The 27074-nt window shown below is 36.4% G+C and overlaps 1 protein-coding gene across 2 annotated transcripts in view; it reads left to right on the top strand.

Moving 5' to 3' along the window:
• Positions 1 to 27074, top strand: part of grid1a (glutamate receptor, ionotropic, delta 1a) — a 738749-nt gene that overhangs the window by 688446 nt on the left and 23229 nt on the right. For both annotated transcript variants that reach the window (XM_049464094.1, XM_049464096.1), the window contains exons 9-12: positions 8992 to 9093; positions 14849 to 15046; positions 16478 to 16808; positions 22608 to 22746. In XM_049464094.1, the coding sequence (XP_049320051.1) occupies positions 8992 to 9093; positions 14849 to 15046; positions 16478 to 16808; positions 22608 to 22746 (770 nt within the window). The remainder of the gene's footprint in view (positions 1 to 8991; positions 9094 to 14848; positions 15047 to 16477; positions 16809 to 22607; positions 22747 to 27074) is intronic.

Here is a 27074-nt window from a genome sequence, read left to right as displayed (position 1 = left end):
TACCGTCTTGCATTTTGCGCCCTCGACTTTTGACATTGATGTGATGCAATACAGCTGTCTCTCACCTTGAGGTTTACTACCAAAAAACTAGCGTTTAGAAGCCTTTTTTCATGCAGCAGCTGGAAAGCTGGAGAAGCACTCTTACGGCCTCTTCTGGAAAGACCCAGTGTCTAATCGGACCAGGGCCGCTGCTAAGGTTTTGGAGGCCCTAAGCATAACTGGTCAGGGAGCCCCCCCCCCCCCCCCCCCCCCAAAAAAAAAAAAAAAAAAAAAACACACACACACACAAACACAAAAGGTTTACGCAAAATTTTACTATTTATTAAAATTACACATGTAACTGTGAATATTTACAACGTTATAAGTAAGGCCAATAACAGTGAAGAACAGCACAAGAGTACTATTTATAATGTATAAATAATAAATGAAACGATGCATGTCTATTTTAAGCAGTGGACACGTCATTTACACAAGCCAGCCTTAAAGGTTATGAAATTATCGTTTATATTCGTGGTGTATTTATATCAGCCTGTCAAAATCTATAGAGCTGTCTGATCCTGCTGTCATACAGACCATTTGGATAGTGCACTGACAGCATTAGTCAATAGGTAGGCTACTCTGTTTATTAATTTTTTATTAAAGTCACTAAAAATCTTCAAACTACACTACTACTATTTGCAAACGTGCCACGTGCCTTGCAATACCCAGATTAGTTTCTAGTTAAGCGTTTAAAGCTACCAAATCAGCAAAGCCAACGTAACTAGCTCAGGCAACACCACTGAACATGAAGTAATCAAAACTATTTAAACCTTTATCATCGAAGTTACTCACCAGAAAGGGATGCATGGGCCTCATCTTTCTGCTTCTTTTTCTTCTTCTCAGCTCCAGACTCAAACCGTCGCTTCATAGTTGAATTACCATTTAGTAGCAACTTCGCGCGGTGAACTTGTCTCCTGCCAAACTCAAGTAGCGTTGCTACTTTAGTTAGGACTAAGGTTGCCAGATAAGTTACGATTTTTCATCCTATTTGTTTATTTTATTTTAAGTTTTTAACTTACACAAATATTGCACTGGACAAGTTTTTGTATAGAATGGCCACATACACTTTAAAAATGGTTAAACATGCGCAAGATTTAGCGCCTCCATGCATTTTTTGATTATTTATTTGACTGGAAAATGTCACATCTGGCAACAACCAACAGAGCAAACCGAGCCGTGCCATTTCAGGCAATAGGGGTGGGGGCATTATATTATGCACAAAAATAATAACGTGCCGCTTTTAAGTAGTAGAGTAGGTGCCCCATGCAATGTTTAAAGACAAAAAAGATGAGCGTATCATAAATAATTCACATTGGGTTTTAAATTTAATAATGTCATAATTTCAACACATTTCATTCTCAGTCAATTTGGCTCCCTGCAACTGCAAAATAGTTGAGGCCTAACGCTGGCTGCGTTGTCTGCGTATGCAGAGCGGCGGCCCTGAATCGGACCACACCTGTAATCATCTACATAATGACATAATTAGACTCTAATTTTTGGGGCTCCCATATACAGTAATGATGATGACGATAGATGATGAAGATCTATCTTGCACCCAGTTATTCCAGGTTGGAATGGATAATAAAAAGATGTAAGAAAAATGAATACAACAATATGATAGCTTGAATCATATTTAATTTTACCAGAAACATCAAAGGTCAATGACATTCATGTAATTCAGAGAACCCACTGACATTTGGGGGTCTATACAATGAGACAAATAAAGAAATTAACAGATACACACACTGGTTGATGCACACACTGTTTGATGCACACACTGGTTGATACACACACTGGTTGATGCACACTGGTTGATGCACACACTGGTTGATGCACACACTGGTTGATGCACACTGGTTGATGCACACACTGGTAGGATGTGTATTGTACCAGCGTTCTGTTGCTTCTCTGAAGAAGCTGAAGCAAAAGTAGAGGATGCTGGCAGTAAAATCTAATAAGAGGTCAGCTCGAAAGGCTCTTGGAGGAATTTTGGTGGGCTTTCCCTTTACTGTAAAAATATTATTATTAAGAGATTATTAAGACAAGATTATTATAAATATGAAAAACGGGGATAGTGCTCACCCACACACAGCAAGGGTTTCCCAGGAATATTTCCCAAAATTGCTGACCTTGTTGAACTTATAACACATGCTTTTTATAATTTTGTGAATATTGATTCATGAAAATCTTGAGCTGAAAAGTAAAAAATGATAAGATTTTAAAACCCCAATAAAGTATTTAAAAAAGCAAAGTGACATAAGTTATGTGAGTTACATCAACCTTAAATGCAGAAGACCCCAGGTGATTTAATCTAAATTTAAAAGTGTCTTATTATACTGGTACATACACTTTTACATATTGCCAATGTCAAAGGTACATAATTAGACATAGACTAGTTAAAATCTGGCTAAAAGTCATGTAAGGGACGGTGCTCTTAACACGGTGGTTAAAACAAAGACTCAAATCTTTTTTTTTTTTAAACCACAATAATTTATTGTTCTGACGGACAGTTGAGGTCCACATTAAATTCTGCCGTGATTTGTGAAGCCGTGGTTTTATGTTTTTTGGATACAATCCAGTTGAGCACCCGGACATTCCTTTCAGACAGCTTCTTCTTACAGCGTCCACAGTTAATCCTGTTGGATGTGGTTGGTCCTTCTTGGTGGTATGATGACATTACCCTGGATACCGTGGCTCTTGATACATCACAAAAACTTGCTGTCTTGGTCACAGATGCGCCAGCAAGACGTGCACCAACAATTTGTCCTCTTTTAAACTCTAGCATGTCCCCCATAATGTTGTGTGCATTGCAACCCCTGTATCTGATCCATTCAGTTAAACTCAGGGTTTAATATGATCATGGGCCGTACACCCTGCATGTCGCAAGCTTGTTATTCCTGTTTAGGAATACATTACATTACATTTGGCAGATGCTTTTGTCAAAAGCAACTATGTACATCAATAGTGATGTACATAGAGTAATAGAAGTTTAAGGTAAACATTTTTTGACAGGGCCTAAAGGAGGTCAGAGGGAAATAATGGGATAGAGGAGTAAAGGAGGGAAGAAATAAATGAGGTTTTTACTTTTTACTGACTTGGGAGAGTGATGCGAAAAAAGCCATTTCTGCATTTCTGTGCTTTTGCATACCTCAGGCGACTCTGTTTGTGGCGTGCTTGCAGACATGGCTTCTTTCGCATCACTCTCCTATACAGCTTTGCACATTTTCTGTTAGTACAGTAAGTTATTAGGTATATCAAACTGAAATGGCTGTTGCAAACACCTACATATTTAGAACTAAAAATGATTAAGATTAATAGGGGTGCCCAAACTTTTTCATATGACTGTATCAACACGCCAAAGTCAGAGTCAGAGCGCACCTGCCTCTCAAAGGAAATGGCAAGTGACACACTGATTGGTTTATTTCATGTTATGCCCAAAGCACACACATGATTAATTAGTTAATTATGAGAACTAGTTAATGCGTTTTGCACATTTCGAGCCATGCAAGCTGTATTTTTTTGTGACCTCGCAATACCAAAGACACGCCCCTAAATCAATCTGCGAGATCTCCAATTGAACGGTGGTGCGCTATAGATCACTAAAATAGGCCCCATGTTCTAATTACAGTATCTGCAGATGATGTGCTGAACGTGATTCTAATTATTTTAGGCATTTAATAGAGTAATTGGTGTAAATAATGTTTTTTTTACTGGAAAAATGCTATATTTCATAATACAGCCCCTTTTTTAAATAGTAGGTATTATTGTACAGTAAAGCAAAAACGACTGATGTTTAGCTGTGTGTGTGTGTGTGTGTGTGTGTTATATACAGTGCCGCAGTTCAGATGTTCTTGATTGTGTTCTATGGACCATGTTCGTTTGGCTGCAGCCCCGCAAAATGTTTAATGTGCTTATATTTACTGCAATATGTTCCATCAAGGCCAGCGCTAAACTGCATAATGCAACGGCCTCTGGAAGCTGCAGAGCCTGGATTACTAACGGCAGGATGCATGATTAATGAAAATGAAATGATAAAATGCTACATTATAAAAGTGATGCTGCATGCATAGGGCAGCTAAAGTGCGTAACTGTCTTATTAACTTTGTAGTTTTGAAGGACAAACATGGTATTTTATACTAGCAAGGTTGTCTTATGATTAAAGTAATAATTACAAATAATACTTTCAGTTTTTATACCTTTATATTATAACTGAACCTGAAGGCCTCGAGTTACGTGGAGTTTGTGCAAAAAACAGGATGTGACAAACATCAGCACATATTCACAGCCTGAAACACATTTCCAGCCCTAATGCCAGAAGAGCTCAGAATAAAAATAGCTGCCCATTAAAACATATAAAGAAACAGTAAGTGTGGCCGGCCGTATGCTTTTCATTCAGGTTTGACAGAGATTACAGGTCTGTGAATGCTAGCTTTAGCACTCGTCAAGCACACGGCCACCGCTGTTGCCTGGGTGACCATTCCACTCGTTGATGTGACCACTCAAGTTCCCAGAGTTACGTAGAAAAAGATAAAAAAAAAAAACATCCAAGTGAAAGCTGTTATTTAGCAGCACACTGTTGACTTGATTAGTTTGACTGTGGCTTTCACTGTAAATGGATTTGCATTAATTATATTCATTTAAATTAATTACTACCTACACAACCTGATTGCAATACATTGTTGAATTGAATTGAATTGTATATATTGAATATAATTTCAATCAGAATCACAGTTTTGTTGATCCAACATATTTTGCTTTAATCTGTTTAAACTTAATCTGAAGACTTTATGTGTCAGTCATTATCTTAGTTTGCACCAACATATTAATTTGAATAGGGTGGAGTACAAAAACAAAAACTGAAAATTGCCTCATCTAACATTATTTTTATTTAACAAGTTTCTTGTTAAAAGTTGGAAAAACTAAACAATCTGTGTTGGCAAAAATGGTACAAATTGTACTTGAATCCTAGTTAAAGCCAGACAAACTAATCTGCACATGCTCAGTTTTACTCTTTAGCTAAACAGGGTGTACTGCAGGGGTTTTCACCTAATGTTTGATTTCATTTTAAAAACTGTTTAACAAAATGTTTAAAGATGTTGTAAATAATAATGTATTGAGGCATTGATTTAAAAATTGTAATGATTAACCCCTTTATCCAAATGTATGCTTATTTTCATGCGCTTTGAACTACTACACTGTAACATTTTTATTGTTGTTAAATTTTACATATAGCACAGTGATCAATTAGGGCATAAACTGAGGTAGACACTTGGGGAAAAAAAAGTATTTCTCCCAGTATTTTATTTCCAATATTAAGGTTCAATTTGAGAAAATGTGAAAAAAACTAAAAAGCTATCAGTCTGCCTGCTCTAAACTCTAAACTTTACAACAAGAAACAACAGCATGCTCACTCACCAGATTTCCCTGATCATGTGATGCTATGGCATTCACACTCGACAAGCTTCTGATTGCTTACACCTGGACTTCCTTGTGTATACACTGCTGTTTGATTTGTTCCCTCGCTGGTTATTAAATATAGCTTGCTAGCTCTTCTACTAAGCATTGCCATTGATTGTTTTACTGTGTTATTTCTTTGTATCCGCGTTTGTCTGTCCTGGGTTTGGCCCGTGTGACAGTTTACAATGTGTGTATGGATGCTGGAGATGAGAAATCAGTCATGCTCTTCATTTCCTGATTTACAAGGGTCATGACAAATAAGGTACAAAATTTGAAGAAGATACAAGAAAACATTGAGAAGCTAAACACATTATATTAGGTGTCTTCTAGGTGTTTCCAAAGTGTCCCTAACCTCCTTAAAAACAAAAAAGTCATCTGATACTATACAACATGAGTTTGCAATATTTATTGGTCTGTGTAATGAAACAAACAAACACATGTAAGTCCATTTCAGAGTAATATTATTTCTTTTGAGGATTTAACCTTATTCAAAATGTAACAATGTACCCAAAATGTATTAAAGGCAATTATTCTACAAATGATTAAAGCAATAAGTCTACAAACACACTCTAAAAAACAGAGGTACGATATGAGTACTTTTTTGTACTCGAAGGTACACTCTTTATAATTGTACCCTCAAAGGTACAATATTGGTCTTTACGGGGTCAGATTTGTTCCCTCTGAAGTACAAAGTCATTTCTAACAGCAATAAGTACAAATTTGTACCATTTAACCACCCAAAGGGTACATTCAGTATTCTGCATCACTGTACTAATGAACAATATATATTTAAATTGCACATTTTTTATTTGAAAGCCAGACAATTTTGTATCATCAAGTTTTTGAGCCATATTTAGTTGATGATAATCTTTATAATCTTTATAATCTTTACTGCCACAAAAACCATGGGTACAAAAAAGGACTTTCACTGAAAGGTACTTTTTTGTGCCTCAATATAAGGTACAGCCCCAGCGACAAGCTTTGTACTCTTTTAAGTACAAATCTGTACTTATATTTCTTAGAGTGCATGTCCATACCAGACCCTCGTTAGCCAGTGCATCTGCAAACACTGACCTGTCCACCAGCAGAGTGAGGGATGTGAGGGATGTCCACAGAGGTTAAAGGCCCTGGGAGTGGTTCTGAAGAAGTGGGAGAGAAGTCATGTGGAGAAGTGATGGATGAATTTGCTTTACTATAAGAAAAAATAGGAGAACATGATTAAATGGATAAAACAGGGTTTTTGCTAGCTAATAACAGCTGGCCCATCTTATTACTGTGCATCACCTCCTTCAGCCACTTGCTTTATCACAGTGGACCCCTCACATTTAATATTCTGGATGTAATAGTTATATAATAATATCATTTAATAATATATACAATGTACTTCTGTATATAATTGTTATATAGTAGAATATGAATGTAATACTCTGTGTAAAAGTAATAATATAATAAAATATGTAGTGCATATCGTCGCTGTCCAATGAAAAACACTTATCTCCAAAACAGCAACTTTATAGGAGAGAGAAAAAATCTTGTAAACTTTCAATGGAAGTCAATGTAAAAAGAGTTTATTTCAGGTCATTTTTAAGAATTTCTATTGGTCCGTTCATCAATAAATTTTGTCACAGTGTTAGAGACAGTTTGTCTGTTCAAATTATGTAGTAAACTAAAAATCTACAAAATTGAAGATAAGTGTTTTTCATTGGACAGCGACGATATTCACTGTAGCAGATATAAAGTCGTATCATCAAAGTCATCAGAAAATGTGCACTCCGAAGGAAGTGTCAGATTGTAAACCCATACGTTGTCTGAACTGAAATGATTTGTTTTGATGAAGTTTGTTTTACATAAAATTGGGTATTTCTAAACAATACTCAACTATTCTGAGTTTGTTGAATATTTCTGAGCACAAATACATTCAAACTGAGATCTTTGAGTTGAACAAACTTATAATAACTGAGTTTAGTCTGTTGTCATTAACAGCTTCTTTTCCATTGGCTTCTGTCACAATCTATTTGCATACTGGGTGTGTCCAACAGTTTCTGACTAACACTCACCTTCAGTGTGTAGTGATTCCCCCTGGGCTACCTCAGAAATAAATCAACTTCCTCTTTAGTTGTAATAACTTGATGTTTTAATTTATACTAACTCAAGTTTTCATTCCCTGTTACTTATGTAATTAAAGCAAACCGGCTGCCTTAAAAAAGTAAACTAAACTCAACTTATCCGGTCTTACAGTAAAACAAAAATAAAAAAGTTAAATCAACTTCTCCTTTAGTTGTAATAACTTGATGTTTTAAGTTATGCTAACTTAAGTTTTCATTACCCATTACTTAAATTTTTTAAGGCAACCAGTTCCCTCAAATTTTTAAAGTAAATTCAACTTATCCGGGCTTACAGTGTTGGCTTGTGCTCTATCAACACTGCTATATCCCTACCACTCATTCTGCAGGAACTGGGTGAGAATATTGGAGCTGCATGAGATGGATTATCACTGGACTCCATTAGGAACCTCTACAACTCTCTAAATGCTTAGACGGCTCTCATGTTGCAACGTTATTCACGTGTCACTACTCAAAGTGTAGTGTCGCGGTTATTTCACGACTCTTCTAGGCCTCCCAGAAAGGGAAGCCTGGGCTAGCTAAAAATGAGCTCTAAAACTTATCTAGTCATGCATCACTACAAAAGTTTAAGTTCAAAATAAAGAAGGTAAAAACAGACGAGTGCCTCAAGTTCAAAGAAAGGAGAAGACGAGTCTTTCCGAAGTTCTAAGTTGATCTTTTATTTTTCTTGAAGTCAGCCAGGTAGGGTCAGGAAGCTTCAGTCTTCTGACAACACAAAGGAATACACACACTTTTATACAGTATTTGGGTGAACAAAGGTGGGGGCTTTAAGCTTCCACCTTTCCTTCACTTGGGCACTCTTCTCGTGAGAGAAAGCTGATCTTGAGCAACGTCTGGGCTTTTTCAGCTGACGTCAGACAAAACCCAAGGTCGCCTCGACCAGCACCTCACGCCTTGGTACAGACTGTACAGGCCTCAGAGAAAGGGTCAGACACCTGAGTTTAACAGAACTCAGGGAACTCTAGACTTTTTATCCAAATATATTATTATAAAGGTAATATAGCATATATTGATCACCAATTTAGGGCCCACAGTAGCTCAATAAATAGGCCCAGTCTGTGTTTAAATGTTTAATCATGTATTGTTCCTGGTATCCTTTATCTACCTTCTGAATAGCACTGCAATCCCACATTTCTTCTATGTGCAACTATTGTTCCTGATGAAGTGCCCAGACTTTTGAGTATGCATATATCCCCACCAGGCCGAAATCCCACAGGACATGTGTGAAAGTGCTTCATTCTCTTCTTATTTGACCTGATTGACTCTGGATGATTTAAAGTTAATTACGTTCAGTGTGCGTTAAGTTGAGTGAGTTCTAGGTTTATTGACTGTAATTTGTTCTCCAATCTTTTGTTCTCGCTCTCTTTTTCAGCTGGCAACCTGGGACTCTATCCGCGGCATGAATGGCAGTCTAAAGGAGAATCGAGTGGAGAGCGGCATGCAAGGAGTGACTGTGAAAGTCGTCACATTACTGGTGGGTACTCGATACAGCAGTTTCTCTCCTGCTCTGAAGTATTCAAGGAGTCATGAGTGGCATAACTAGATAAAATGATAAGACTATAAAACTACCTCAGTAATTGTGTCTTTATTGTGTCTCAGTTAGTTTGACCAGTGGTAGTTATATTATATTTGTCTACTGCCAGCCAGACCAGTCTATAATGATGTCAGCTGAGCCCAGTCACAAACATTGCTGATGTGTTTTTAGCTTTATTACAGATTTCAATCTGTAATTCAGAACAAATGTAAAGGTTACATGGAACATTTCTAAAATCACACTTTAAGGCATTATTCCAACAGTCTTTGTCCACATGCTGATGGATGGAAGGATGGATAGATAAATAAATGAATGAATGAATGAATGAATAAATGAATGAATTGATAGATTATTATATATGGAAAAAGGGCTTGTGTGAAAACAACCTAAGTCTGTTTAGATTCAACAGGTCTGGCAGCAATCATGCCTGGGTAAGGCTACAATACTTGAACCCAACTCTATTGAATTTGGTGGATTTAAAAAGTTTGGGCACCCTTGACCATTTTCATGATTTTCTTTTATAAATTATTAGTTGTTCAGATCAGCAATTTCAGTTAAATATATCATATAGCAGATGAACATTGATATTTCAGAAGTAAAATCTAGTTTATAGGATTTACAGAAAGTGTGCAATAATTATTTACACTAAATTAGGTAGGTGCAAAAATTTGAGCACCTTTGCCATTTTATTGATTTGAAAAATTTGAGCACTAATTATTGAAACACAGAATTAGTTTGGTAAGCTCATTAACCCTTGACCTACATACAGGTAAATCCAATTATGAGAAAGGGTTGAGGTGACCAATTTCTCTAAAGAGTGGCAACATGGGAGCCTTAAAAAAACAGCTCTCAAATGACCTAAAAACAAAGATTGTTCAAAATCATGGTTTAGGAGAAGAGTACAAAAAGCTCTTTCAGAGATTTCAGATGTCAGTTTCCACTGTGAGGAACATAGTGAAGAAATGGAAGAACACAAACACAGTTTTAGTTAAGACCTAAAGTGGAAGAACAAAAAAAAAAATCTCAGATAAGCAGAGGAGAAGGATAGTGAGAACAGTCATAGTCAACCTACAGAGCAGCTCCAAACACCTACATCACTGTGCATCGTTCAACTATTCTCTATTCAGCACACTTTACACAATGAGAGGTTGTATGGGAGAGTAATGCAGAAGAAGTCTTTTCTGAGCACATGCCACAAACAGAGTCGCTTGAGGTATGCTAAAGCTAAAGCACATTTAGACAAGCCAGCTTCATTCTGGAATAAGGTTCTGTGGACCGATGAAACTAAAATTGAGTTATTTGGAGGGCGGTTATTTATGCATGGAGGAAAAAGAACACAGCATTCCAAGACAGTAAAATTTTGTGGTGGTTCCATCATCATGCTGTGGGGCTGTGTGATCAGTGCAGGTACTGGGAATCTTGTTAAAGTTGAGGGTCGCATGCATTTCAGTCAATATCAGCAGATTATTAAGAACAATGTTTAAGAATCAGTGAGAAAGTTGAAGTTAAAGCGCCGGGGCTGGATACTTCAACAAGACAATGACACTAATCACTAAACCCTGCTCAAAATCTACTAAATCATTCATGCAGAGGAACAAGTACAACATTCTGGAATGATCATCTCAGTCCCCAGACCTAAATATTATTGAAAATCTGTGGTGTGGTTTAAAGCATCTGTTCATGATCAGAAACCATCAAACCTGACTGAACTGGAGATGTTTTGTAAAGAAGAATGGTCTAAAATACCTTCAACCAGAAGCCAGACTTTCATTGTAAGCTATAGGAATAGTTTAGAGGCTGTTATTTCTGCAAAAGGAGGATCTACTAAATATTGATGTAATTTTTCTGTTGGGGTGCACAAATACACCCGCCTAATTTAGTTTCAAGAATTAAATCCTAAAAACTCAAATATCACTGTGTTCATCTGCTATATGATATATTTAAACGAAAATGCTGATCTGAACAACTAATGATTTATAAAGGAAAATCATGAAAATTATCAGGAGTGCAAAAAAAAAAAATTATACCAAAGAGGGTGATATATATATATAAAGGTTTTAATAATGGAATATTCATCTTACATAAATGGTTTGATAATTTAAAAGAGTGTTTACTCATGTCGTATTTATCTCATGTTAAAATAAGTTAGAGAATCTGAAACATTCAAAAATGTGACAAATATGCCAAAACTGGGCAAATGCATTTTCTCAGCATTGTGTATTACATATATTTTCTTGCATTGGACCTGTGTTCTCTGGAGTGATGGAACTCTGTCCAACACCTTTGGAATAAACTGCCTGTTGGATGAGTAGGTGTTTACAACCTTTGGGAATAAACTTGAAACAGGTGCTAATTACTGCCTACAGATATTTTGTGGCGGTTTGGGATGGCTTTCATAGTCCCACTTCATTTAACAAGAAACTTTAAGCATCGAAGGCATTACACATCCAAAATAGTTTCAATATGTCCAATCCAAACATAACTTTATTTTTAACTAAATTTTTAACCCCATAACAGGCAGGCATTTTTGTCTGTATCCAGCTTGATTTGATATTACATGCTTATATTTTGAGGATTTCTATTCAAGCATTACATAAAAATATTTTAAAAAACATTACTAAAATCCTAGTAATATTTTTAGTAGAAAATATTTAGATTCTTGTTTGGATAGAGGGGTAGGGTGTTCTGATTCTTCAGCTCCCTATCACTGAGAAATAGGATTTTTCAATTTCTTAAGTGAGGATTTTAACCTCTTCCCTACAAGGGGGTAAGGCAAGGCAAGGCAAGTTTATTTATATAGCTTCTTTCATACACAGCTGTCATTAAAAGTGCTTTACAAATTAGAAAATACAAAGAGAAGTCAAATTACAAACACATGTAAAAGAATAACAGTAAAAATGGAAATAAAAACTAAAATAAGAATAAAACATGAATGATTTAACATGATTAAAACAAAGAGAAGTAACATTCAAAATATGTAAAAGAACTAATAAAATAAAAATAAAATAAGAATAAAGCATCAATAAAACATGATACAGGTTAGCAGCAGTTAGCAGCGTTAGCCTTGGTTAGCAGCAGCTTTAGCAGCAGGTTAGCAGCAGCTCTAACCGTGGTTAGCAGCAGCAGATGGCAGCAGCTTTAGACACAGTTGGCAGTGGTAAACAGCATCTCTAGCCACGGTTAGTGGCAGTGCTAGCTGCGTTTAGCAGCAGTGTTAAGCAGCATTTAACTGTGGCACTAGCCCAACAGCGCTACACTGTTAAACCTTGAGTGTTCTGCTAGCGATTCATCTTGTGTAGCTTGTTTTAACATGGTAAAAACACACACTACAGCCCAATATACTCACCTCTGAACGACAGAAGAGCTAACATGTAAAAAACATGTAAAATAACGAATAAGATAAAAATAAAATAAGAATAAAGCATGAATAAAACATGATACAGGTTAGCAGCAGTGCTAGCCTTGGTTAGCTGCAGCTCTAGCCACGGTTAGCAGCAGCTTTAGCAGCAGGTTAGCAGCAGCTCTAACCGTGGTTAGCAGCAGCAGATGGCAGCAGCTTTAGACAAGGTTGGCAGTGGTAAACAGCATCTCTAGCCACGGTTAGTGTCAGCGCTAGCTGTGATTAGCAGCAGTGTTAAGCAGCAGTGCCGGCTGTGATTAGCAGCACTGGGTACTAGTAAATGTAACTGTGGCACTAGCCCAACAGCGCTACACTGTTAAACCTTGAGTGTTCTGCTAGCGATTCATCTCGTGTAGCTTGTTTTAACATGGTAAACACACAGACTACAGTCCAATATACTCACCTCTGAACGACAGAAGAGCTAGCACTACAGTTAGCGGCTAATGCTAATGCTAATACTGCTCCAGCCTCAGCATCAAATCAAATCAAATCAAATTTATTTGTATAGCGCTTTTTACAACAGGTGTTGGCACAAAGCAGCTTTACAGAAACATGATTACAGGACAAAGAATCAGGCAAAACATTAAACATAGAATATACATAATACAGAACCTCCAGTGAGCGCGGAGGCAAGGAAAAACTCCCTCAGAGCTGCAGGAGGAGGAAGAAACCTTGGGAGGACCAAGACTCACATTAAAGGGGGGACCATCCTACCACTGGTCAAACGGCTTTTAAATTAAAATTTAAAAAGTCTTTTATACATCCATATAGGTTTTATGTACTCAGGAGTGTAATAGCGCCACTAATGGCTTGGATGTAATCTGTAGTGGAGAGTAAGATGGTCGATGAGCAGCTGATCTGTGGTGGTGGTGGAGAAGAGCTGACTTCAGAAACTTCCATCAGTCTAGCTGGACAGGAGCACTGGAGAACTTAACTGAAACTCTTGTATAACGCTGTGCTTTAGTGGAGTGGATTTACTGCTGCTTACAACCTGCCTAGTAAAATTCATACATAAGGATTTTAAGTGCTCCTATTAATGAGAAAAGCTTTAAACTATAATTTGTAAATTTTGCCAACACAGTTTTTACTTTTAACAATAAAATGAATAATGTTAGTTGAGGTGATTAGTTTGCAGTTGTTTATGGTAAAATTCCTTTTTTTTTTATTTAGCTGATTTAAAAATCACATTAAGGAGAGCGATGTTTTTTTTTTTTACTGTTGCACTGCACACAGTTTTGCTTGACTGCTCTTGAGGAAGAGCTTGTCTGTCAGTCTCTCTCTCTCTAAATGTAGCTGTTGGTGTTTATCAGCAGTGAGCTGCAGCACTTGTTTTCTCTGGGTGGGACAGAATACTCCTCTCTGTTACCTAAGCGGCTGGTATTTAACTGGCCTGTTTGTCCCAGTGACAGTGATCTTTTCTGGCCCTGGCATGCCGTGCCACGGTCAGGTAATTTGTGTCTGATGATGTGCCACACGCTCGGCTGCTCGCTGTGTCACGGGTCAGCAGCCTCCCCAGAAAAACTACATTCAGATTAACCTGGAAAAGCAGCTGCCAGACTGCCTGTGATACAGACTTTTAAAAAAGCTGATCTACAGCTGTACGAAATAGCTTGGAAACCTCTGACTGGAGGACACGCTTTGTTGATATATATATATATATATATATATATATATATATATATATATATATATATATATATATATATATATATATATATATATTTATAGCTCTGAAAAAGAAATTAAGAGACCACTTGTGTGAGTAAAATTAACATTATTGTTTTATTCTGTAAAGTACGGACAACGTTTCACCCTAATTTTAAATAAAAATATTGTCATTAAAAGCATTTATTGTCATTTATTTTCAGAAATTGAGAAATAGCTGACATTACAAAAAAGATGCAGAGCTTCTAAGTTCCTATTCATAAAGTTTTAAGAGTTCAGTAATCAATATTTGGTCGAATAACCCTGGTTTTTAATCACAGTTTTCATGCATCTTGGCATTTTCTCCTCCACCAGTTTTACACACTGCTTTTGGATAACTTTATGCCCTTACTCCTGGTGCAGAAATTCAAGCAGTTCAGCTTGGTTTGATAGCCTGTGATCATCCATCTTCCTCTTAATTGTATTCCAAAAGAAACTCATAATTTTTGAGTGGTACTTTTTAAATTACAGATGGTTTACTTGTCAGTCCAAATATTAGCATTTTTAAGCTTTTAAACTAAGTAAAGTAATACACTGTTTACCTTCTTATTTAATTAAATGAATGTTGGCACTGTTCATGGTTTGATTCAGGAGGAGCCGTTCGTGATGGTGGCGGAGAATATTCTGGGTCAGCCGAAGCGCTACAAGGGTTTCTCCATCGATGTTCTGGATGCTCTGGCCAAAATACTGGGCTTCAAATATGAGATCTACCAGGTGGCTGATGGAAAGTATGGCTCCCAGCAACCTAACGGCTCCTGGAACGGCATGATTGGTGAACTCATCAAAAAGGCAAGTTTACTTTCTTAATTAATTAATAATGTGTGGGTCATAATACATTATAAAGTATACTGTTCCTTTTGGAGTCTTAAAACTTTCAACAAATGACTGTAGATTTTTTATTTATTTTAATAGTTATATTATTTTAGGATTACTTCAGACTACACAAAGTTACTTAACTTACTTTACTACCTCTTGTCAGTGTCACCTACATGGGCGGAGTCTCGCTATACTTGACACTGATTGGTTTGTAGAATATTTTCAATTATACCACAGTTAGTAACCAAAGCTCTCCATGTATTACTCCGCCACATACAGGTAACCTAGCAACGATGCAGCGCTTACAAGCCAAACAGCCCAGCTACAAACAGAGCAGCAATGGAACTATTTTAACATGCAGAGTTTTAATAACCTGTAAGGGCCGGTGCCCTGCTCTATCTACGGCAAGTGCCGTTTCCGTGCCTGTGCTTTGGAGTGAGTTCTGGACAGCATAGCTGGCGTTTTCCTCCCTCTCGAGTTTCCCCTATCCCTTTCTACTGCTCTGCACTTGGTTTTAAAAGCTAGCTACTGCTCCCCACCCATTACATAACCAAACAGATTGTATTTTCTCGTCCTCTTTAGCTCAAAAATTTTCAATAAACAGAAATAATGGAACTATGGTAAAATCGCAATAATACACTCGAGGTTCATGCTATAACGCGTAATAATAGCATTGCTGTGCTGCGATCGTAGGCACAGGGCCTGACTCATAGTGCTCCTCTCTTTTATTAATGCTTAATTCTACAAGTTGCCTTTCCAGGGGATGTGCCAGATTCCCCTTGGATTTCTACTATTCTTGTTAAAAAAACAAGTGTTAATCTACAGTTACAGTAGATACAGGAATCACCAGCATAAACTGTTGTACCACACTGCTGTACAACAGCAATCAACACCTCTTCTTTTCTTCTTCTATTTTTAAGTGCTTGAGATGTTGTGCTCACATGGTTTGTTGTGATTTGTAGTTTTTTTTTTTCTGAAACCAAACCAAATCAAGGCAAATATTATTCAGTAATTGACTGCCTTAAATGATTCAGAAACTGCTATAAATGATTCAGTAACTGCTATTATTGATAAATTGACTACTATAAATGATTCAGAAACTGCTATAAATGGTTCAGTAATGGATATTATTTTTGCTACGTATATCTGTAATATCTTGTTTTTTTCATGCAGATGGCAGATCTGGCTATTTCAGCCATCACTATTATGATAAATAAATGATTTAGTAACTGCTATAAATGATAAATTGACTGCTATAAATGATTCAGTAACTACTATAAACAATTTCGTGACTGCTATAAAATTATTTAGTAACTGCTATAAATGATAAATTGACTACTTTAAACGATCCAGTAATGGCTATCATTTTTGCTATATCAGTAATATCTTGTTTTTTCCATGCAGAGGGCAGATCTGGCTATTTCAGCCATCACCATAACGCCGGAGCGTGAGAACGTGGTGGACTTCAGTAAACGTTATCTGGATTACTCTGTGGGAATCCTGATGAGCAAATCTGTGGAGAAACTCAACATCTTCTCACTGCTAGCACCCTTTGATCTGGCGGTATGGGCGTGTATCGCTGCTGCCATCCCTGTGGTTGGAGTTATGATCTTTCTGCTGCGCCGGATCCAGTCCGTCCGCTCCCAGAACACCCCTGGGCCCCACCAGCCTGCGTCTGTTACCACCTCCTTCCAGAGTGCCATCTGGATCGTCTACGGAGCTTTTGTTCAACAAGGTGAGGTGATACATAAACTTCACACGTTTCCAACCTGCACACCAAGCTGGGAGTAAGAGAGTGTTTAATAAATCTAATGCCTTTTAAAACGTTTATCAGACCTTTTTAATCCAGACTGCAGATGTATTTACTTCTAATTACAGTCATCAGACTATTGTTGTCTCTCTGCTGGAGTGCTAAAGATAAAGCAGAGTTTTTAAGCATCGTCTATAAGGAGACAGAAGGGGAGTTTGGAAAGTGCTGATGAGGTTCTTAACGACTTGCCCTGAAGAGGGCAGCGAGTCGCCCGTAGGGTCTCTGTGGGCACTGAGGAAAGACTGGAAGACTGCTAAAAGTCAAAAAGTAAACGTTTTAGAACTAAATAGAAAAAAAGCAAATACTATAGACAAGTCATGTTCACCTTTCCTCACAAGCACTTCATACATAGAGTTTAACCACTGCTATAAATGATTTAGTATCTGAAATTAATGATTTAATGACTGCTATTAATTGCTTGGTAACTAATATAAAAGACTTTAGTTACTGCTATTCATTAAGTTTGTTATAACTAATTATGTAACTAATTCAGTAACTACTATAAATGATAAATAACTACTATAAATGATTCAGTTACTCCTAAAATGATTCACTAACTGCTATAAAACCATTCAGTAAATAATATAAATGATTTAGAATCTGTTATAAACGCTATAAACGATTCAGTATCTATTATAAATGATTCACTAACTGCTTTAAAAGATTTAGAAACTGTAAGAAATGATTCAGAAACTGCTATAAACGATTTACTAACTGCTATAAATAATAAATTATTAATATGAATGATAAAATAAATGCTATAAATGATGAATTAACTACTACAAACAATTTAGTAACTGCTATAAACAATTTAGCAACTACTACAAATGATTCACTAACTACTATAAACGATCCACTAACTGATATAAATGATTCAGTAACAACTATAAATGATTCAGTAACTGCTATAAATGATTCAGTAACTGCTATAAATGATTCAGTAACTGCTATTAATGATTCAGTAACTGCTATAAATAATCCAATATCTGCTATAAATGATTCAGTAACTGCTATAAATGATTTAGTAACTACTCTAAAGGATTCAGAAACTGCTATAAACAATTCACTGACTGCTATAAATACTAAATTATTAGTATGAATGAGAAAATAAATACTATAAATGATTCAGCAACTGCTATAAATGACTCAGTAACTGTTATTAATTATTCTGTAACTGCTATAAATGATAAATTGACTACTACAAACAATTTAGTAACTGCTATAAACAATTCAGTAACTACTACAATTATTCCCTAACTACTACAAATGATCCACTAACTGCTATAAACGATCCATTAACTGCTATAAAGGATTCAGTAACAACTATAAATGATTCATTAACTGCTATACATGATTTAGCAACTACTATAAATGATTCACTAACTGTTATAAATTATTGTGTAACTGCTATAAATGATAAATTGACTACTACAAACAATTCAGCAACTGCTATAAATCATTCAGAGACTACTACAAATGATAAACTAGCTGGCATAAAACAATCCAATAACTGCTATAACTGATTCAGTAACTGCTATAAATGATTCAGAAACTGTTATAAATAATTTGGTAACTGCTATAAACAATAAAGTAACTACTATAAATCATTTAGTAACTACTATAAATGATTTAGTGACTGCTATAAATGATTCAATAACTGCTTTAAATAATTAAGAAACTAAATGACTCTGTATGAACTACACACTATTCAGTAACTGCTATGAATCATTTATTATGTCAATCGTTTTGTAACTAATGCAAATGATTCAATAGTTCAGAGATTATCCTTTACCTATGACTAGTTTTATTCCTTATTTCAGTCTCGTATATGTATCTTACCTTTGAAAAAACAGCAGATTAGCATGGAAGCTACACCCAGAGTTTTACTTTGAGCTCTCAGATCCAAGATATAGCAGCACATCTGAATTCCCGAGAGGCTGAAGGGTTTATGTGATAAAATGTACAGATGAAAAGGAATACACTGAGGGAATATTCCTGTGATATGTCTGAGATGATATATTTAGTATTTTTTGTGCAGATGTAATAAAGAGCCGGCTGTTGGTGGTGTTTATATGTGCGCCATAAGACTAAAAATGAGTGTGAAAGAATGAATTGTGTCAATCCTCCTCGGCTGGTGAAATCCACAAATGAATCCCTGGCTCTCTGCCAGCGTGTCTAACCCCCAGGCAGACTTTAATTCATTTTGCCTTCCTGTCCAATTGAGGACGAAAAATGTTCATTACAGTTTTGGGACATGATGCAAACGAGGGAGCGCAAATGTCTGAGAAACAGCCAGTGGATTCTACGTTTTTTCTACATTTCTGAATCATTTTTCCATTGCTTATTCATGTTTTTGGTTATATTCAGCACAATTCATTGGGTAATGGCATTTAAAAGGAACCTTCAGATCATTTAAAAACTTTAATCAAAAGAAGTATTTAAAGTAACTCCCATATGTTTTATATTTAGCACCTAAAATAGCAAGAAACATTTTTTTTTTCAGTAGGCAGTTATTTTGTATTTTGTATATTGGTCACTCAGTATTATAAAAAAAAATGGTACCTGGCTCTTATGGCTGACAGCACTGTGACTAGGCATTTAAACATTACATCAACTGGAAATCCAAGGTAAGAAAGCCATGGGCAAGACTACACACTAATGGTGACTGAGAGTTTTGCAAATAAATGCAAACTTTGTATTAAAAAGTATTAAAAACTATATAGTGCTTTTTCAGTGGCGTGCAGTGAATATAGTGGGTACCCCTTCTGCAAATCCCCCCCACCAACCCGCACGCAGAACCACCCCCCCGGCCGCCCATCAACTGACATAGAGATAAATATTACAATAACTACATAACTACATTACATACTACACATCTCTGTCTTGACTGAGTTATATGAACTTAATACACATCAACAGCCCAAAAATACAGCTACAAACTACGAAAATATGCAATAGACCACAACAATCAGTGCAGCTGTTCATCAAATATCACTCATTTGTATGACGACAGTACACCAGAGCAGCCAAAACATTAAGTACACACAAAAACTCACCAGTCAGGCGGCCTACTATTGTGAATTTGTTTCACATTGAAGGACAGCCTTTAAAAAGGCTATTTAATAGAATATGACACAATATCTGTCTTATTTCAGTCGCAATTCCGTGCTAGTAAGCTACTGAAATAATTCAGCAATGCGCTCTGTTTTACGACTAATCAGCGTGTACCCCTTCAGCACAGCGCTCAGAAGGGGTTAGACAGCCATGGCCCCGCCCCCGGAGTGAAAATTATGAATCCGATTGGTTAGATTGTCCTATGACTTTGCTAAGATAAAAGTCCTGTAGCAACTGAAAAAACACAGACTAATGCTTTGAATTAGCTGCTGTTTTTTATTTTAGTTAATTTATAAAATAAGTCTATACACTTACAATAACTATAATATATATTTTCCTTATTAAAAATTATGTAATTATTTACATGCACTTATTGTCACCCCTTCTCTAAAGGGTTAGAAGGGTGTGACACCCCTATTAAACACCCCTTAAAGAATGATTTTTATTAAAGATGAAGACCAGCTCTGTGTGGATGGGATTAGGCCACAGTGCAAGCGTGAACAATTTTGGTTCAGTTCTAGTCTAGAGTTCAGCGCAGTTTGGTGCTTTAAAAGATCCACCACATCTATTAACCTGGCAGTTCTCAGATAAGTTGATTTCCAGGTGCGAGAGCAGCTGAAACATTGAAGTTAAATGTTTGCTGGGGCAGAACTGGAGACCCTTAGTCCTGAATGCATTGTAAAAGTAAATTTTATAGACAGTTTATAGGCCATTCCACTAAATAGGTGCCATTTGCTTGTTGTAACTGTAATAAAACTTTTTTTTTATCTTTTTTCAACTCTATATCTAATAACACAAGGTTTCTATGCTGAAGATGGTTACAAAACATGTGACATTTAAAAAGCATGTTTAAAAGCAAGTCCACTAATTCCTTTGATTTTCTCTAAAAAAATGGTTGACTGCATGTTTAAATATTTGATATTTATGAGAAAAAAAAATCTCTCCTGTTACTGGAACTCACTCCGGTTACTGGCACTTATTCCAGTTACTTTTTATGTTATGAGCAACAGGAATTAAAGTATCAGGAATTAGTGTTTAGCATAGAATCAGCAAAATCATGAAAAATAGCTAAATGGTGGCTATGCTAGAGGACACTAAGCACATTATAGTGATTTTGCCAAAAATTTGTACGGTCATATGAAAAAGTTTGGGCACCCCTATTAATCTTAATAATTTTTAGTTCTAAATATTTGGGTGTTTGCAACAGCCATTTCAGTTTGATATATCTAATAACTGATGGACACAGTAATATTTCAGGATTGAAATGAGGTTTATTGTACTAACAGAAAATGTGCAATATGCATTAAACCAAAATCTGACCAGTGCAAAAGTATGGGCACCCTTATCATTTTATTGATTTGAATACTTCTAACTACTTTTTACTGACTTACTGAAGCACAAAATTGGTTTGGTAACCTCATTGAGCTTTGAACTTCATAGCCAGGTGAATCCAATCATGAGAAAAGGTATTTAAGGTGGCCAATTGCAAGTTGTTCTCCTATTTGAATCTCCTCTGAAGAGTGGCATCATGGGCTCATCAAAACAACTCTCAAATGATCTAAAAACAAAGATTGTTCAACATAGTTGTTCAGGGGAAGGATACAAAAAGTTGTCTCAGAGATTTAACCTGTCAGTTTCCACTGTGAGGAACATAGTAAGGAAATGGAAGACCACAGGGACAGTTCTTGTTAAGCCCAGAAGTGGCAGGCCAAGAAAAATATCAGAAAGGCAGAGAAGAAGAATGGTGAGAACAGTCAAGGACAATCCACAGACCACCTCCAAAGAGCTGCAGCATCATCTTGCTGCAGATGGTGTCACTGTGCATCGGTCAACAATACAGCGCACTTTGCACAAGGAGAAGCTGTATGGGAGAGTGATGTGAAAGAAGCCATTTCTGCAAGCACGCCACAGAGTCGCCTGATGTGTGCTTTTGCATAGCGACTCTGTTTGTGCAAAGTGCGCTGTATTGTTGACCGATGCACAGGTAACAGGAATGAGTGTTGAGATTGACCTCGTCAGTCACAGTTACAATAAGATCAAATCTACAGAAAAATAAATGAAGGAACTTAATTTCAATCTTCCTATGATCTTCAAAAGAACCAGCTGATGTCACTTCCTGTTGTAGATGTGACTTGTAGAATGTTCCAGATGTTTCAGATGATCAGGGTAATGTTTTACAGTAACAGGACTGAGTAAAGCCCAGGGACACAACTAAAATTTGTATTTTAACTTAAATATTATGGATTTATTATGAGAAAAATATTTATAAAGCATAGATGAGATTTGGAGTCACAAAACAATGCAAATAAATACATCTTTGAAGGATTTTAATAATTATATTTTAATGGTAAAGTTTATGGTTAAGAGAGTGGGGACAGGTAACAAATGCTATTTTTTTAGTTTTCTAAGTAGGTTTTATTAATGTTTTTAATTACATATCTTATATTTGCAATTAGGTCAATGCACAAGACACTCTGCTTACTAATAAAATGTATTTTAAAGTTATGTTTTATTTATACATTTATATGTGTAATTTTCTGGGGACAGCAATGGAACTGATTCAGCGGGATGTGCCTTTAGATAACTTTATCTATCTTTTTTTTCATACAGGGGGTGAGTCCATCATGAGCTCTGTGGCACTGAGGATAGCCATGGGCAGCTGGTGGCTCTTCACGCTCATTGTGTGCTCATCATACACAGCTAACCTGGCAGCTTATCTCACAGTGTCCCGCATGGACAACGCAGTACGGTAAGCTTCTGTCCCAATAACACTGCCCTTAAGGTACACTTAACAAAGGTGTGAAAAGTATTCACATGCATTACGCATATAGAAATATAGGTACCATATTTTTGTACTATAAGGCGCACCGGATTATAAGGGTCACTACTAATAAATGTCTATTTTCTGGTCTATTTTCATACATAAGGCGCATCGGATTATAAGGTGCATTTTATGTGACACTAGTAAGTAGGAACAAGGGAAGTCAGCAAGTCTCTAAGCTAGGTCAAGTAACAAAACTGTAATTCCTAAAAAAAACAAAAACATTTCAGTTGAGACAGACAAGTCATATGAATGCTGGATGTTAATCTACACAGATTTCCTTCTTGAAAACTGTTTATTTGGGTGATTAAAGCACTTCTGGTTATTTACAGTAAGGTTAGATTTACAGATTTCGACTAAAACTAAAGCATTAGCATTAGCGGCTAATGCTGCCTGACGGAGCTACACTTTTGGGTGTCAGTGTTTTCCAGTAAGCCAGGGCGATATTAGCTAGCGGTTCGTCCCACGTAGGTTGTTTTAACATGGTAAACACTCAGACTACAGCCTGATAGACTCACCTCTGAACGATGAAAGAGCTAGCACTTAGCATGGTTAGCGCCTAATGCTAATGCTGCTTCAGCTAGCGCTTAGTTCAGTAAGCGGCTAATGCTAATACTGCTGGAGAGCTAAACTTAAACTCCTGTATAACGCTATACTTCAGGGAAGTGGCTTTACTGCTCCTTACAACCTGACTGGTAACATTCATACATAAGATACACCGGACTATAAGGTGCACTGATGATTTTTGGGAAAATTAAAGGATTTTAAGTTTCCCTTATAGTGTGAAAAATACGATACTAGGGTTTAAATACTTTTGTAGAAGTTGAAGTATCATCAAAAGGTTTTAACTCAAGTAAAAGTGTATACTAAAAGTATAATAGTAAATGTAATTTAAGGAGAAAAAAATGCTATTAAAAACAAAATCTTAGGCCACACTACAGGATCCTATAGTGCACCCCACCCGCACCTCCACAAAACACATTTTTTAAAGCCATAATGACTATAATGTTATATTAAAATGTTAATGTTGATAATATAATTTGGGATGCACTAGGCTACCGGTTTCAGCTGCATACAGTATATACCCATTAAAAATTAATGTATTTTAATGCAATGTAAATAAATTAGACTACATACGTCTGCTATGTTTTAGCAGGATGATGTGGGGTGGGGGGACGTGTGCAGGTGTGATGGTTAACAGTATAAACCAATAGGGTGGCAGAATGATATATTTTTATACTTTTCATCCAACCACACACTTAAATGCATTCTATATGGATGGAGAGATTTATCTGAATAGGGTTTTTGTTTTAAAGATGAAATGAAATAGGATTAATGAAGCTTTTTTTTAAATGTAATTGTGTTTAAATGTAAGAAGTATAAGTAAAGTCATCTGAAGAATATATACTCCAAACAAAATATTTGTCCTTGACAGCTCTGGCTCTTAAATACTTTTGGCATTTCATTTCTTTTCCTCTTCTGTTTTTAACAGCATTTGACAGCTAGCTGCACTTCAAACTGTGTGGACATTTAATTAGCTTGAAGCTAAAACTTGTTACATAACATTTAGGCTGTAATAAAAAGTAAATACACTTTGTATTGAGATATAATGTTTGGTCATACTGTATAAATTCTTAAAATCAAAGAATCTAATCCAATGGGTTCTGGATTACAAGCCGGTATTTTTATTATAGTAAATGTTTATTTGCCCCATAATTCAATAAAATATTGCTCATTCAGGCAAGGTTAGCTTGTGTTTTCATTTTTTTAATAGAGAACAAAATGGCCCTGCATTCTTTCTGCCAGATTATTTTCCCATTACATGAAAAGTTTCTTCACTGCAGTTCTTAAACATACTTCACATTTCACCATGATGCCAGGAACCAATAGGAAAGATGCATGGGTTACTATGGCGCTAGATTATGTAAAGAGCCACTAAACCTTAAACCAAATTTTTCATTAATAACTCAAATGTGTTCCTTAGAAGTAATGAAACCGCTCACCGCTATCAGAAGCACACTGCTGCTGCTACAGCTTAGCCAATCAGCTCTCCCTCCTGCCCTGCCTCTAAACCCACACATCACCCAGTGCCCCTCCCATTTTAAGCCTTTTTTCTAATTTGAGCTAAGGGGGAAATCAGCCAAAATCAGGGGGTTTAGTTACCCTGAAGTACCCTTTGTATCTTTGTTTCTCTCTTTATTTATTTATTTATTTATTAAATCACGCCCTTACCTGCATTTGCCTCCGCCTCCTGTCTCCCCGCCTGGCACACCCTGACAATATTAAATGTTTAAAATTTATTTTCTGGGTTTCAGGAAAATATGAAAGATGAAATATCCTGGTTTCCATCATCATAATTGTAAAGAAATCAAAAGGCAGCAAGTTCAATTGCAGTGATTCATCATACATCAAACCCCCAAAATGATTTTGTTGACTTCTGAATCCCTGAATTCTACAGCAATTGTGAAAAATCATCCTCTCATGGCCACATAATCTCTCCCATTTCTGCAGTTATCATGGCATTATTCAACATCCTCCATTCACACATGGCTAGATTGTCCTCCATTTGCTGCAGATGATGAGATTGTGTGCTTAAGTGCAGAACTCAGATTAGTTCCGTTCCTTATAAAGAAGGTTTCTTCAGCTCTTACAATCGAGAGAGCCAGACTTCAAAAGACTATTAGTGTAATGCAGGAATATAGAACATACTAAATGTATCAGTTCCAGTCAAGCTGACCCAGTGTTCTTTTCTCTAGTTAACCAATTAGCTAATTACACAATTAGATATAGATAATCAATTGTAGATTCAATTACAGTTTAAATTTTATACATTATCAAATTATACCAGGCAGAACATTGAGCTGTGGATCGGGCCTAGAATGAGGTGAAGTGATTATAATATATAATTTGAGGATTTGTATGCTGACTAGAGCTTCTCTCAAGCCTGGCCTATATTACATATATTATGGCTGATTCTCACACCAACTCTGTCAGAAAACTAATTTACATAATAATAAGTAATAATTTATACTCATTTTTTAAAACTAGATTTTGCTTCATATTATTAGTAAATATTATCTAAAAACTGTATTCAGCGCTTTTTGGTAGATTAGATAAAAAAATATATCTTCCCTATGGGTTCCTGGCATCAGTTATTTGCATAATGGGTGTGTCCACCATTCCTAATGCACAGTCAGTATGGAGTCTTGTGAATTAGAACTTCCTTCCATTTGGATATTCAGTTAATAAAAAAAGAGGAACAAGGAACATGATTGCGCTAATGATATGTTTTATATTGTATGTGACATTTCACTTAGTGTTACTATCTTTTATTCAGGGAAGGTTAGATTGTGTTTTTTGTTTCTGAATACAGAATAAAACTGCCCCACTGGATCATTCCAACACATTAATATTCTTTGATCTAAACCATTCCACTGTAGCTCTGGCTGTATGTTTAGGGTCATTGTCTTGCTGGAAGGTGAATCTCCTTCCCAGTCTCAAGTTTTTTGCTGCTTACAACAAGTTTTCTTCTAGAATTGACCTGTATTTATCTCCATTTATCCATTTTTCCATAAACTCTGACCAGCTTCACTGTCCCTGCTGAAGAAAAGCATCCCCACATCATGATGCTGCCACCACCATGTTTCATAGTGGGGATGGTGTGTTCAGGGTGATGAGCTGTAATACTCTTTCACCACATTTAGCATTTTGCCTTTAGGCCAAAAAGTTGGTCTCATCTGACCCCAACACTTCCATCCACATGTTTGCTGTGTCCCCAACATGACCTTTGGCAAAAAACAGCATTTCTTATGTGTTTTTTTTTTCAATAATGGTTTTCTTTTTGCCCCTCTTTCATGAAGGTCAAATTTGTGGAGTGCATGACTGAGTTGTCCAGTTGACCGATTTCCCCACCTTTGCTGTGGATTTCTGCAGCTCCTCCAGTGTGACCATGGGCCTCTAAGGGTGATTTAGGGTTTGGCATACACTCCTATTATGCCAAGAGCCGACAGGATATTATGTTTTGTTTTCGTGTATAATTTAGGTAATACTGAAAATATGGGGCAAACTCTACCCAAACAAAGTGAGTGCAAATTGTTGCTTCAAATGTATTGGGTAGATTCTATAGTTTTGGGCAGTATATCAGTTTATGATGAAATATTCAACTCTGTCAGATTCAGCTCCAACACTAAGCACCATTTGAATCTGAATGAGTTGAGGTACTTTAAGACAAAAAAACTGTTTAACTCTAAGATTTT

Source organism: Astyanax mexicanus, chromosome 14 (genome assembly GCF_023375975.1).
Source record: "Astyanax mexicanus isolate ESR-SI-001 chromosome 14, AstMex3_surface, whole genome shotgun sequence".
Classification (NCBI taxonomy): Eukaryota; Metazoa; Chordata; class Actinopteri; order Characiformes; family Acestrorhamphidae; genus Astyanax; species Astyanax mexicanus.
Note: the sequence above shows the minus strand (reverse complement) of the source record. Positions and strands in the feature narration are given on the sequence as shown.